The 14,839-nt window shown below is 47.3% G+C and overlaps 2 protein-coding genes across 2 annotated transcripts in view; one reads left to right on the forward strand and one right to left on the reverse strand.

Moving 5' to 3' along the window:
* necab1 (N-terminal EF-hand calcium binding protein 1) overlaps window positions 1-14,839 on the reverse strand; it is a gene marked incomplete at both ends in the record, with an annotated part of 52,732 nt that overhangs the window by 12,726 nt on the left and 25,167 nt on the right. Inside the window, one exon of the mRNA XM_080442095.1 lies at window positions 5,048-5,184. Coding sequence (XP_080298221.1) covers window positions 5,048-5,184 — 137 coding nt within the window. The remainder of the gene's footprint in view (window positions 1-5,047; window positions 5,185-14,839) is intronic.
* Window positions 7,031-12,763, forward strand: LOC308094857 (TATA-binding protein-associated factor 172-like; the record flags this gene model as incomplete). Its single annotated transcript, XM_080441682.1, has 1 exon — window positions 7,031-12,763. The coding sequence occupies one exon, from the start codon at window positions 7,031-7,033 to the stop codon at window positions 12,761-12,763; it is 5,733 nt and encodes a 1,910-aa protein (XP_080297808.1).

The following is a 14,839-nucleotide window of genomic DNA, read 5'->3' on the forward strand; positions in this document are numbered from 1 at the left end:
AGGTTAAAAAAACCTGTGTGGAATCAAAACAAACGTAATGCTGAGGAAAATGCTGAGTAGCTGACGTTTTGATATTTGTTATTCAGTGATAACATTTACATTAGATCCTGCTTTGTATTTCATGGTACATTTAGTCATAGTTGAGTTTGTCTGGAGCCAAACCAATGGGACCAGGTGTGTTTAAATGTTAAACCACTTAAATCCTTCATTGACTGGGCCTGGCGTCTCCCAGGGGTCTATACTAGGCCCCCTCCTTTTTTCCCTGTCACCAAACATATTTGCAGACAATAGCCGATCTACAAGTTCACAATGCATCGCAACACAACTGGTTGTGAGCTTCTAGATAGCTTGTAGATCAGCTTTTGAAAAATCTGGTGCAAAAAAAAATCTGCAAATCTTTCAATATCTTTTCCAACACATATTCAACACAAATCTTTGCTTCTGGGGGTCCCTAGCACAAAACATTTTCAGATGGGGGTCCACGGCCCAATACATATCAATTTGGGGGTCCTTGACACCAATGAAGTTTGAGAACCACTGTGCTAGGGCTCATGTAGTTAATAGTTGCATGCGGTATGTTATCAGTGGAACACAGCTGACTGGTCTCAATGCGTCAATTACAGCCCAGCTCATTTATTCCTTGCAGAACAGACTGCCATGAATAAACCATGCCACCCTGTCACCAGCAGCTCGCTCTTTATCACCACCGCTCTCTCTCTCCTCCGTCCACTGTGAAGGAGTGCCGTGAGCAGTGTTACCAGATTATGTGAGAGAAACAAGCAACTATCTTGTACAAGTCCAAAAGAAGCAACTATTAATAGGCCACATGAGCATTGGCTGTTTGCATCGTATCATCATATACATAAATGTATTGTTTGTATATGTGGACCCCAGGAAGACTAGCGGTGCTTTAGGGCACAGCTAATGGGGATCCTAATAAATAAACCAATAAACAAATACCGGTACATCTGCTATTGGAAAGTAGCAGACCTACTGTATACAAGCTCAGAACTCATCCGCAGACAAATTTCAACATTTTCATGTCAAGGACCCTTGACATGAAAATGTTGAAAAAAAATAAAAATAAAACAGGTTCAAACAACATTATGAAGCAAGCCCAAAGCTACACTTTAGAAACAAGCCCAAAACAACGCAACCCTCACTATACCAATATTTACAAGCGACAAAAAAAAAAATAGCCCAAAGTCGCATATAATAAGCAGACATGGCAACACTGGTTGTGAGCCTGCAGACGGAGTGTGGAAAGATACACCGCCATCCTTTCATAATCATGCTGAATAAATGTTATTGTTGCATCGTCAAAGCGCATAATTACCGACCGACTTTTCCTCTTGAACTAACCTCTGAGCTATTCCGGCGGCTAGGACTGGTCAAACCAGAGTCATTCTTTAGGAAAATGAATCCATTAGGCTGTGAATGCATTTATCTTGCCAGCACCGACTAGGAGCTGACAAAGGACTTTCTTGCTTCTCCGTCAGTGCAATCAGTTAGACAGCAGAATATGTCTAATGGACACAGCGAGAGGAAGAGACTGTTAATGGTAATGGATTCACAGAGGGAACAAATGGGAAAGTGGGACTAATTTAATGACTTGATCAACTTGGCAAAAATAGCAGATCTAAGAGCTCTCAACTCGTTGCAATGTGACGTGTTGTGTGCTTGTAAATTGCCTACTTTCGTCGAAGAGATTTTGGTGTAGAGGGGGGAAAGGCAGGCCTAATACAGAGCCCTGGGGGACACCAGTCAACTAAGTATATAGGGTTCAAGTGGTTAACATGTTACAGCATTGGGAAAACGAGTGCAACAAGTGCATTCCACTGCCACTGTCTCTGTTTTGTCAGTCTCTGTCCAGCAACACAATTGGGGTAACTCACCCAGCAAATATGAAATGCCCTCACTGCACATGACTGATACAGTAATGGAGAACCATATGTTTCTGTGCTGGGTTTGACAGGAGAACAGAACATGTACTGTATGTTGAAGCTAGTATGCCTTGAGCACAATGAGGACATGGGCTCACTGGATGCATGCATGACCAGTGATTGTTGTGCATGCATGTTTTAACAATGGCTGCCGGTCAGCCAGCCAGCCAGGTACAGTCAGTCAGTCAGTCAGTCAGTCAGTTTCACAATATTTTGCATCACAGTCAGTCAGTCAGTCAGTCAACTACACAATTTGTTGTCTTTAGCAATACGGTACTGTAAAATGTTAATTTCATATTCCACTGAAATTTTTATGTTATGCTGAAATACAGATTATACTTTACACAAATAATAAGAAAGACAGTTCTCACATGCTCTCTCTCTCTCTCTCTCTCACGCACGCACACACGCACGCATGCACGCAAGCACGCACGCACGCACACACATGAATACACAGACTGAGGCTAGGCACATGGCGACTGGAATGATTGAACCCCTGCTGCCTAATCTGCGTTCTATTCTGAGCATCTACCCCTTCACACACACACACACACACACACACACACACACACACACACACACACACACACACACACACACACACACACACACACACACACACACACACACACACACACACACACACACACACACACACACACGCACACACACACACACACACACACACACACACACACACACACACACACACACACACACACACACACACACACACCGCGCGCGAGCGCGTCTTCAGACAGAGCAGTAATATAAATCCTAGGTGAGTCCAGCCCACAGGTGCGTGTTGCCCTGTCATGTGTTAGCATCATCATGCTAACGTGCCAGACTGTGACTTCACTCTGCTCTCGGGCGCGGGGATAATGAGGCCGGTCGAGCGAAACAGCCAGTGACATTTTGGAGGTCCTTCCTGGGGGTATACTGTATGCTTTGATGTGCATGACAACCCCGTCAAGTGGAAACTTTGACTTCCGCGCCATTTTTGGCTCACTGCACTCCATAACCTCTTTCAACCTGCCAATCCTATTTTCGGGCAGTGTCATTATTGCCAGAAATGTTTAAACATTTTCAAAAACTGTGAAATTAGCAGATCTATATGTTGCGTCGCGTGACATGGGGCCCAAGAACATATGGGCCTTCTACAGAGGCACTGAGAGCAAGCCTCACTATTTGTGTCACTGCCTGGTATGGGAACTGTATTGACCTCAACCGCAAAAACAGTGCAGAGGGTCTGGCCAGGAGGCCAGTTCTCTGATGCTGTGAGTGCTGTTTCTCTGCCTGAATCTTCCTAGTAAATTGTCAACACTTCACCCTGACTGGATATTAATATTTTCCATTGTAACACTACATACACATTCATTATATATGCTAATATATGCTTACATGCATAATACATATACAGTAAGTGCAGTAGCCTATATCATATTTAGAGGTAGGATCTGTGCACACAGCACCTTCAAAGGACCTCAAACTGTGCACTTAATGCACTTAATTACATGTTTATTTACCTTACTACTTGTTATTCTTAATTCTTACTTTTGTTATTGTTTATTGCTTCTCCAATGTCGAGGAACAAAGACCAAAAATGTTACTTAATGTGTACTCGTATGTGAGATGTTAAAAATCTAAAATAATCTTGAATCTTGATGGTATTTCAATATTTGGAGTGAGTTGATTTTGTTGAGTGTGATGAACCTTTTTGTTTCCAGGAGAGACATTTCAATTTTCAAGACTATCTACAAGGCATTGCAGCATTTAAATATGAGAGATGGCATACGTCACAGTACCTGAGACATTTCCGTTAGGTTAATCTCTAAAGCCATACTTCTATTAGAGACGTTTCCTCATTGCCATGAAAGCACATTCTAACACACCAGTACCACATGCAGGGCAGTCATAGTCAGGGCGCATGCTTGTCAACTCCATTCCCTCTTCCTCTATATATTTAGACACATCCTCATTAGAAAGCATTTATCTTAGTCCATTAGTCAGAACAGGGAATGCACAATAATTAATTTAGCCGTCAACTCTGAATTGTAATTTTCCATGTAAATATCGTTGTACTGTACATAGGCACTATAAGTACAGTGCATACTGTACCTCCTCCAACGCGATGCGATTGTCAAGATAATTATGCCATTGCATTCCAAGTAAAAGTTATTTTGACAGCTCAGCTATGCCTTTGTCAGGGTGAATCATTAACCCACGTTAAGCCAGGATTAATCCTACTACCTGATTAAGGCAACTTAGCTGTTGAAACAATTGTCTTTCTTCTCTTGATGTCTTGATAAACTCTCGCCCTGTATGTATAGCAATCATCTGTGTTTTCAGTGTTTTAATTGCTTGGCCACTGTTGATCTTAAGTGCATTTATTCATAATCTTTACTCACAGAAAGACAGAGAGGCCATCCCAGAACGGGTTTTTATCATTAGTGACCGTTCAGTTTCACATGACAAGTTGTAACATGTTCCGAATCCTCACGTTACACACAAAGAAATAAGTGTGAAGCCACGCCAGAGTCTCTACAGTCACATGCTAGAGCTGCTATGTTCAGTTATACAGGAGCAATCTCTGCGGCTTTGATGTAGAGAGCTGTCAGCGATGAAGGAGCGCTTTGGGGGCCTAGCGACTGAGACACTATCACACTCTGAAATCACTTCAACACAGAGGAGAGGAGAGGAGAGGAGAGGAGAGGAGAGGATCATCTATTCTAGGCTCATCATTGGGTCTCTGTGGACCTCTGTCATGGTTAGAATGAAGGCTTAAGAACAAGTGGGGACATAAAAAGCTTTCTCATGGGACAAACACCCACATTTCTCCACATTTCAGGCTAAATGTAGTCAACGTCAAAATGTAATTGACGCAAACTTTCAGCTTGTGTGAACTGTCTGTGAACTTGAAGCAGGGAGTTCTGCAGAACTGGGAGGGTGCATGCACGTGCATCACAGAAATAACCTTTTATTACCAATTTGAAATGTAGACCTACACCTGTAGGATGTGTAAATAAAGAAAAAAGAAAAAAGAAAAAGAAAAAAATAATAATTCAAATCAAATTGATATTTTTTTCTATACATTTGATCCATACCTCTCTTGGCGCGTCTGCTCAGCTGTGGTTTCCATGGCGCACTCCAAGGAACTTTGGAGGGAATGTAGCTGATTGGTCGTCTCCTTCAACAGGAAGCGCGTAACAAACTGCTCCAGATGAGTGGAATCTTGGTATTCCTGTCAATCAAGAGAGGAGAGGAGAGAGGAACCATTTTGAAAAAAAGTTGAAAAATAACATTTAAAGGGCAATAACACTTTGGTAGTGGTTTGGGTTGTGTAGTTACCTTGCCATGATGTAACTCCAAAGGTGGGCAAGAAAAAGAAAAAAAAATCTCCATTGACTCAAAATATGCTCCTCATTGTACGTCAATACCACTCTGATGCTGGCTTTTTTAGCCTGTAAACGAACGCAAACAAAGCTGATTCTGACCATATCAACATCACCAAACCCAGTATACTGTTTTCTAAATAGAAATGTCAACTTCCTGTTGTTTTTACTATTTGAAGATCCGGATCCAGATCCAGTCCTAATAAAAATAGCTAAATCAACAGGAAGTTGACTTTTTTCTTTTTTTAAACAGTACTGGGTTCGGTGATGTTCTATACTGTCAGAATCAGCTTAGTTTGAGTTCGTTTACAGGCTAAAAGAGCTCCTCCCAATCCTCTTCACTGTACAATGTAAGTCAATGAGGAGCATATTTTAAATGATCAATTTCTAGTCGATGGAGAAATTATTTTTGATTTCTTGCCCACCTTTGTTACATCATGGCAAGGTACTGTAACTACACAACCCAAATCTCTAGTAAAGTGGTCTTGCCCTTTAATCTTATAGTATGGAATTATGGAGTCATAAATACATCATAGATACGTCATGGATGACTGACTTGTGGCCACATGAAGTGAGATCCATACTGTTTAGATCCTTTTATCATTAGACTATCTTTATATAAGACTAGGAAGTCATACTAGGACCACATGGAAACAGCAAGGCCATGGCTTCATGTGACCGGCCTATGATGTCAGTCGTCTATAACATATCTATGACATATTTGGGCACATACCCCATTGATACTGGAGAAATAAATACTGGAGGTACTGCTGTGGCCTACTGGCAGTGTGCATACACTGAATAAAGAAGGCGCTGGAGCAACTCGGACAACAGAGTGCATACACTGTTTAGTAGTGATTGGTCCAACGGTTGGTGAGATTTGCATCATCTTATCAATGATGAACAAAACCTCCTAACACTTTTTGTTTAGTTTTGTCATTTCCTGTTAGTTAGATGGTTTCTGCCGGACAGCAGAGATATACAACACAACACACACACACACACACACACACACACACAAACACACAAACACACAAACACACACACACACACACACACACACACACACACACACACACACACTCTTATACACCTGTAAGGGACAAAAAATATGATTCTAATACATAAAAGAAGGCTCAGCCTACATTATATCTGACCACGAGTCAGGCTCACAAAAGATGTTGTGTTTATGTGTGGATTTCCAAAGTCGGTTTCTAGTAAATATATACAGTATATTCAACTACCAAAGGTGCCCCAATAAGGGTGGAGGACGGCAGTAGCTTGAGTGAGTAGAGAGGTCATCTGCGAATCAGTAGGTCGCCGGTTCATCCCCCAGCTGCACCAAGTCTATGTGTCAAAGTGTCCCTGAGCAAGACAATTATCCCCTAACTGGTACTGTATCAATAGCGCCCACTGCTCCTAATAGTTAGGATGGTATAGAACAAATTTCAATGTACAGTGACAGAAATACCCCAACACACCACATGATATTGTCTATATATGGTTACCTATTGTCTATATATGGTTATGCCTATCATTTATATCTATTTCTATTTATATGGCGAGATTAGCTGCGAACAGACAAACACATACATACAGGAACAAATATATAGAGGGGTGAAAACATAATCTCCCCCTGGCGGAGATAACAAGGTGATGACACTAATTCAGCCACCCCTCTGAAAATAAATCACCATGGCTGTCTCAAGACTTGACCGTCTGTTCATCCTGCTCGACACCGGAACCACTCCAGTAACTCGGAAGGCCGCAGCCCAGCAGCTTGGCGATGTGGTCAGACTCCACCCACATGAGCTCAACAATCTTCTAACCAAGGTCTTGACCTATCTAAGGAGTCCCAACTGGGACACGCGCATTGCAGCAGGCCAGGCTGTAGAGGCCATTGTGAAGAATATCCCTGCGTGGGATCCGGCCCCAAAACCTAAAGAAGAGTCTTACGCAGACTCTTCACCCGAGGGCTCCTCGTGCAGCCGGTTGAGTTTCGACCACTTTGACGTTACCCGCCTGCTCAAGCACGGGGCTTCCCTGCTGGGATCTACAGGGGCCGAGTTTGAGCTGCAGGAAGACACGTCTGGGGAGGTGGACCCTAAAGAGCGTCTGGCCCGCCAGAAGAAGCTCCTTCAGAGGCAGTTGGGCCTGGACATGGGTGCTGCTATTGGCATGGACACCGAGGAGCTGTTCAACGATGACGACCTGGACTACAGCTGCCAAGCCAGCGGACCCAGATCCCAGGAAGGAAAAATCCCTGCCCCTTCCGGTTGCCACAGCCATGTGCCCATGCAGGCTGCCGAGTTGATAGATTCGGAATTCCGGCTAGGCATGAGCAAACGGCAGAAGAATAAGGCAAAGAGGATGTCCAAGCTCGTAGCAAAGCAACGATCCAGAGACATGAATCCTAATGAGAAAAACAATGGCAGTTTTGAGGGAGAGCCTGAGGAAAAACGCAGGAAAACCACCAATGTTGTCATTGAACAACCAGCGACAGAGTCTAAGGTCTTAATCGAAAACGTTCCAGATGGCTCCAGTCACTCGGAGGAGACAAACGAATGGCCTCTGGAGACCTTCTGTGAAGAGCTCTGCAATGACCTTTTCAACCCTTCGTGGGAGGTCCGTCATGGCGCAGGCACAGGTCTCAGGGAAATCCTCAAATCACATCTCAGAGCCGGTGGAGGGAAGCTGTCGGAAAGCACCGCCGAACAGATGTCGCGGCAGCATCAGGAGTGGCTAGAAGACCTTGTCATCAGACTGCTCTGCGTCTTCGCACTTGACCGCTTCGGAGACTTCGTATCGGATGAGGTAGTGGCCCCCGTAAGGGAGACCTGTGCCCAAACATTGGGCGTGGCCCTTCGCCACATGCCTGACAGTGGTGTTTCCATGACGGTGGACATCCTCCTGAAGCTGCTGACGGAGGACCAGTGGGAGGTTCGTCACGGAGGTTTGTTGGGGATCAAGTACGCCCTAGCTGTCCGACAGGATCTCATCTCGGCGTTGCTCCCTCTTGTGCTCCCGGCCATCACGGAGGGTCTGCAGGACCTCGATGACGACGTGAGAGCGGTGGCAGCCGCGGCTCTCATCCCAGTGGTCCAAGGCTTGGTCCAGCTACTGCCCAGCAAGGTTCCCTTCATAGTGAACACGCTGTGGGATGCTCTGCTGGAGTTGGACGACCTCACGGCCTCCACCAACAGCATCATGACCCTGCTGTCCTCGCTGCTCACCTACCCACAAGTCCGACAGTGCAGCATGCAGCAGTCACTGACAGTGCTTGTTCCCCGTGTTTGGCCATTCTTACGACACACCATATCATCTGTCAGGCGGGCAGCTTTGGAGACCCTCTTCACGCTGCTGTCGAAGGCTGACCAGAGCTGTGCTCTGTGGCTCAACCCCATCCTCCAGGACATGCTCCGACACATCTTCCAGTCATGCATACTGGAGAGCAACCAGGAAATACTGGACCTCATCCAAAAGGTGTGGATGAAGCTGCTTTATCGGGTGCCCCACCAGTACGTGGTAGCAGCCAGCTGTCCGTGGATGGGCACCTGGCTGTGTCTGATGATGCAGGCCTCCAACATTCCCATAGACCGCAACATGCTGCTAGAAGTCAAGGCTAAAGCAGGTGCAAGACCCCGCCAAGGGTCCGGTCAGGCGGAAGAGACTGTGCAGGAGTATATAGCAGGAGCAGAGACGGTGACGGACGACCCGATGACGAGGGACTACGTGGTGGTCCGTGCTCGCCTCATGGCTGCCAAATTGCTGGGGGCTCTGTGTAGGTTTATCTGTGACCCACAGCTCAATGCAGTGTCTCAGGAGGTCCGGCCGGCCGAGTCTCTGAGCCAGCTGCTGCTGTTCCACCTCAACTCCAAATCTGCCCAGCTCAACGCGGTATCTCAGGAGGTCCGGCCGGCCGAGTCTCTGGGCCAGCTGCTGCTGTTCCACCTCAACTCCAAATCTGCCTTGAAACGCATCGCAGTGTCCCTATTGCTGTGTGAGTGGGCTGCACTGCAGAAGGAGTGTCAGGTGGTATCCTCTATGGTTCAGCCTCGTCTGTTGGCCATCCTCTCAGAGCAGCTGTACTACGATGAGATTGCCATTCCTTTCACGCGCATGCAGAACGAGTGTAAGCAGCTCATCTCCCTGCTGGCCGATGCTCAAATAAACCTCAGAGACCGCCGCAACTGTAGCATTTTCACCATTGACCAAGCCAATGATTTGGTGACCACCATCTTCACAGAATCAACGGCGCGTCTAAATGTGAGATCGAGGCAGTGGCAGCTGTTGGACAGCAAGCGGCAGCAGGCCCAGGCGACAGTAGCGGAGACTAATGTAGAGTGGCAGAAGCTTCATATGCGGGTTCACATGTTCACGGCCTGTGCCTTGGTCAACCTGCAGTTGTTGCCCGACAAGCTCAACCCGCTGGTGAGGCCTCTGATGGAGTCTGTAAAGCGGGAAGAAAACACCTTAATCCAGGGCTATGCCGCATCTTTCATTGCCAAGCTGCTGCAGCAGTGTAGCACCCGCACACCCTGCCCCAACCCCAAGATTGTCAAAAACCTCTGTGCTTCGATATGCGTAGACCCGACCGTCACCCCATCCGCAGCTTGCCCTGTGCCCCCCACACTTGAACCTGTTAAAGATGGCGGGTTGGAGAAAGACTGCACGCAGCACATGGTCAACAAAACCCGAGGCATCATCACCCTATACCGCCACCAGAGGGCTGCCTTTGCCATCACCAGTAAGAGGGGCCCTGTCCCCAAAGCCCCCAAGCTCTCCACCACAGAGCTGCCCCCTGGCAGCACCATCAACATAGAACACGATGACAGTAAGAAGCCGTGTCTTGTTCAGAGACGCGGTGCAGAGTTCTCACTGACAACAATCGCCAGGCACTTTGGTCGAGAGCTCACCAGCTCTCTGCCGTACCTGTGGGAGAACATGGTGGGGCCGCTGATGACTGTGATCAATGAAAACCAAACGATTGATGTGCAAGCCCAACTAGAGAGGGGCGACACTGCCACTCAGGAGCTGGTCAACTCTTTACAAATCCTGGAGGTCATGTCAGGGGCCATGGATCCAGAACTCAAACATTTGCTACTGCAGCACCTGCCCCACCTTTGCACCTGCCTCCAGCACCCGTACACAGCCGTACGTCACATGGCAGCACGCTGTCTGGGAGTGCTCAGTAAGATAGCCACGCTGGAGACTATGAATCACTTCCTGGAGCATGTGCTGCCCTGGCTGGCCGCGATCGATGACTGCACCAAGCAGGAGGGTGCTATCGAGGCTATGGCCTGTGTTATGGAACAGTTGGACATGGACATCGTGCCCTACATTGTGCTACTGGTGGTCCCAGTGCTGGGTTGCATGAGTGACCCCAGTGATAGCATTCGCTTCATGGCCACACAGTGCTTCGCTACGCTCATCCGCCTGATACCCCTGGAGGCAGGCATACCGGACCCCCCAGCCATGTCTGCTGAGCTGATTCACCAGAAGGCCAGAGAACGCCACTTCCTGGAGCAGCTGCTTGATGGCAGGAAGTTGGAAAACTACATGATCCCTGTTCCCATTAAGGCCGAACTCAGGAAGTACCAGCAGGATGGAGTCAACTGGCTGTCCTTCCTGAACAAGTATAAACTGCATGGGATCTTGTGTGATGATATGGGTCTGGGTAAGACCCTGCAGACAATCTGCATCCTGGCAGGGGACCACTACCTCAGATCCCAGGAGTATGCCAGGACCAAGGCAGCAGACTGCAGCCCCCGGCCTTCTCTGGTAGTGTGCCCTCCCACACTGACAGGCCACTGGGTGGATGAGGTGGGTAAGTTCTGCACCAAAGAGTACCTCAACCCCTTGCACTACACTGGGCCACCTACGGACCGAGTGAGGTTACAACAACAAGTGAAAAAGCACAATCTTGTGGTAGCTTCTTATGATGTTGTAAGAAATGACATTGACTTTTTCCGAAATGTGAAATTCAATTACTGTATCCTCGACGAGGGTCATGTCATCAAAAACGGGAAGACCAAACTCTCCAAAGCCATCAAGCAGTTAGCTGCCAACTTCAGAGTCATTTTGTCAGGAACGCCCATCCAGAATAACGTTCTGGAGTTGTGGTCCCTGTTCGATTTCCTTATGCCTGGCTTCCTGGGCACGGAGCGCCAGTTCGCCGCTCGCTACGGCAAACCCATCCTGGCCAGCCGGGATGCCAAGAGCTCCTCGCGGGAGCAGGAGGCAGGCGTCCTTGCCATGGAGGCCCTGCATCGACAGGTGTTACCCTTCCTCCTGAGGAGGATGAAGGAAGACGTTCTGCAGGACCTCCCTCCCAAAATTATTCAGGACTACTACTGCACCCTGAGCACCCTACAGATCCAACTGTACGAGGACTTTGCCAAGTCACGGGCCAAGGTCTCCGTGGAGGACACAATCTCTACCGCCTCCGTGCAAGAAGAGAAGCCCAAATTGAAGGCAACAGGCCACATGTTCCAGGCTCTACAGTACCTGAGAAAGCTGTGTAACCACCCAGCCCTGGTGCTGACCCCCCAGCACCCAGAGTACAAGCGCCTAACAGAGCAGCTGGCAGTGCAGAACTCCAGCCTGCAAGACCTAGAACATGCACCCAAACTCTCTGCACTCAAACAGTTGCTGTTGGACTGCGGCCTGGGGGGCAGCGGTGCAGTGGAGGGGGGCTCTGAGGCCGTGGTGGCCCAGCATCGCGTGCTGATCTTCTGTCAGCTCAAGAGCATGTTGGACATCGTGGAGCATGACCTGCTGAAGGCTAAACTGCCCACCATCACCTACCTGAGGCTGGACGGCAGCGTGCCGGCCAACCAGCGCCATTCCATAGTCTCCAGGTTTAATAACGACCCCTCCATCGATGTACTGCTGTTGACCACCCATGTGGGCGGTCTGGGTCTCAATCTGACGGGTGCAGATACGGTGGTGTTCGTCGAGCATGACTGGAACCCCATGAGGGACTTGCAGGCCATGGATCGCGCACATAGGATAGGACAGAAACGGGTGGTCAACGTGTACAGGCTGATCACGCGAGGCACACTTGAGGAGAAGATCATGGGAATGCAAAAGTTCAAGATCAGCATCGCCAACACGGTCATCAGCGAAGACAACTCCAGCCTGCAACGCATGGGCACCGATCAGCTTCTCGACCTCTTCTCTTTGGATAAGGACGCCCAGAAGAGCGACGAGAAGAGCGATCCCTCACCGCCGACCTCAGGGAAGGCCTCTATGAAGTCGTTGTTGGAGAACCTGGGAGAGCTGTGGGACCCGCAGCAGTACGACACAGAGTACGACCTGGACAGCTTCATGCACTCCCTTCCCGCTGGAGACTACCACGTAGACACCCCCTACCCCACCCTCCACCAACAAACCATCGCCCCGGCTGCCTGCTCAAGCAGCAGCTAGCATAACTCCCTGGCTGCTGAATGCTCACTCCACACATACAAATACAATGTAAAGATTTAATCACACAAACTCTAGCATACCTCTTCTGGGCATGTCGTACTGTGAGCATTCGGCAAAAATGGATGAACATTTGACGAGCATTCCACAAAAATAGCGAGATCTACAAGCTAACAATGCATCACGTTGCAAAATGTAATGTTGCAGCCCTAGTCCCTTTTCAAAAAGGGGCCAGAAAATACGCATCAATCTGGCGGTCTTTGAGAACCACTGAATTGCAACACTGGTTTAAATTCAGCCTTATGTGTGACAAGGCATTGTGTACATTTAACTTGATGGATTAAATGGAATAAGAGAGCCTAGATGCATAAATATGCTCAGTGGTCTTAAATCGAAATGACACTTTGGTAGAGGTTTGGGTAGTGTATAACTTGCCATAATGTAACTCCAAATATTGATGACATATCTTCAATAGTTACTCTGTTTATTAGAGATTGATATTCGGAAATGTAGAATAACTTTTTTAACAGGACAAGGCTTTTTTTTTTAAACAGGGTCTAATAACAGTGTGGCTTGTTTAGGTACAGTATAAGGTTAAATGTGTTGTGTTTAGTTAATAGGTGTTAGAGGTGGTTAAAGGTGCTGTAAGTGACATTTTTTGTTGTTAAAATAAGTGCTAAATAGTTCTATATTCCAATAGTAATAATTGCTATAGAGTATTTGTTCAATAACAGTGGTCTGCCCATCTCTCCAGTTCTTTGGTGAACATAAATGACATTTTCAGGTTGGTATACCAATTTCATCCGATATTGGGTCACTGGAAACTCTACACCAGTGGGTGTCTAAGTGTGGTCCAGGCGGCACCCTCATTGTTCCTTGGGGGGTTCCAAATGGCCCCTTACGGGTGTGTAACTCTGAGAGTTGTCCTTGAAATTAAAACGTTTGAGAACCACTGTGCAACAGTAAATGGAACGGAGCCTTAAATAGTATAACTAAAGGTTCGGGCCGCTTCGCAGCCCTCACATCTAGAGATCGCCCCGCTGCGGCCCTCACAGCTATGTTGCAGTCAGTTCTTGCATATATGGAGATGTGCATATATGGAGATCTCTGTATCTGTCAGTCGTTGTCCCGTTTATGGCCATATATGCTGACTGATTTGTTAGGGCCTGACGCCATGATGACACATTGAGGTTAGACAACACAGTCCATATTTGTCCGTAGCTGCATTGAGAAGTTCTTATATGGTTATGGCTGATAATGGTGACATGAGCTTGACGATGTGGTTCGGCCACCTGCCTATCCTCCCTTAAGGGAATTTTAATATATGATGTGTGGAAATATTGGAGATAGGAAATACATGTAAAATAAATGGTGGGCAGTGTTGTCAGGGGCCCACTATTCCCGTTACCCCAGCCAGTAGTGATACGCGGGCCGACAAGATTTCAGATGGAATTATCGTGGGGCGGGTGGAGCGGGTCAACAGTGACACACGAAAAAAAAAAGAAAAAAGTGTCCATGTCCAGCATATGTTTGCACATTAGACCATAAACTGCCATTGATTTGAAAGTCTGTCCGCGTCCGGCCGTGTTGTTGTGTTGCTGTTAGGGAACAATGTTGTGTCTGTCTGTGTTCAGTGACTGCAAGTACAGCCCTCAACAGTAAGATCAAATTACTAAGAAGGGGAGGGGCCGTTAGAAGTGTGAGGAAAAATAACATATCTTCAAGCTAACAACGCTTCGATTTGCGACACGTAGCTTGTAGATCTGTTTTCCCAAAATGGTGATGTAAATTGCGTCAGACCACTTCAGGCCACCTAGTGGCCAAAACGCTTGAGCAATAATAGAGTTTTATACAAACAGTACATCATGCAAGTACTATCTGTGCGGAAAGCAGCTATTGTTATAGCCAGAATACTGAGCAATATTTGTGGAAAGTGTGGAGTTATTTGGAGCATGCGTCTGCTGTGAGACCCTAGCAAACACTGACTCCGCACTCCATGGGTGTCCTCCTCCATTCTTATAGAAAGATTGGTACGACCTGAAGGAAGTAAGAAAGAAGAGGCCCAATGGCTGCTGTTGC

Source organism: Gymnoscopelus braueri (genome assembly GCF_963280865.1).
Source record: "Gymnoscopelus braueri genome assembly, chromosome: 11".
Taxonomy (NCBI): Eukaryota; Metazoa; Chordata; class Actinopteri; order Myctophiformes; family Myctophidae; genus Gymnoscopelus; species Gymnoscopelus braueri.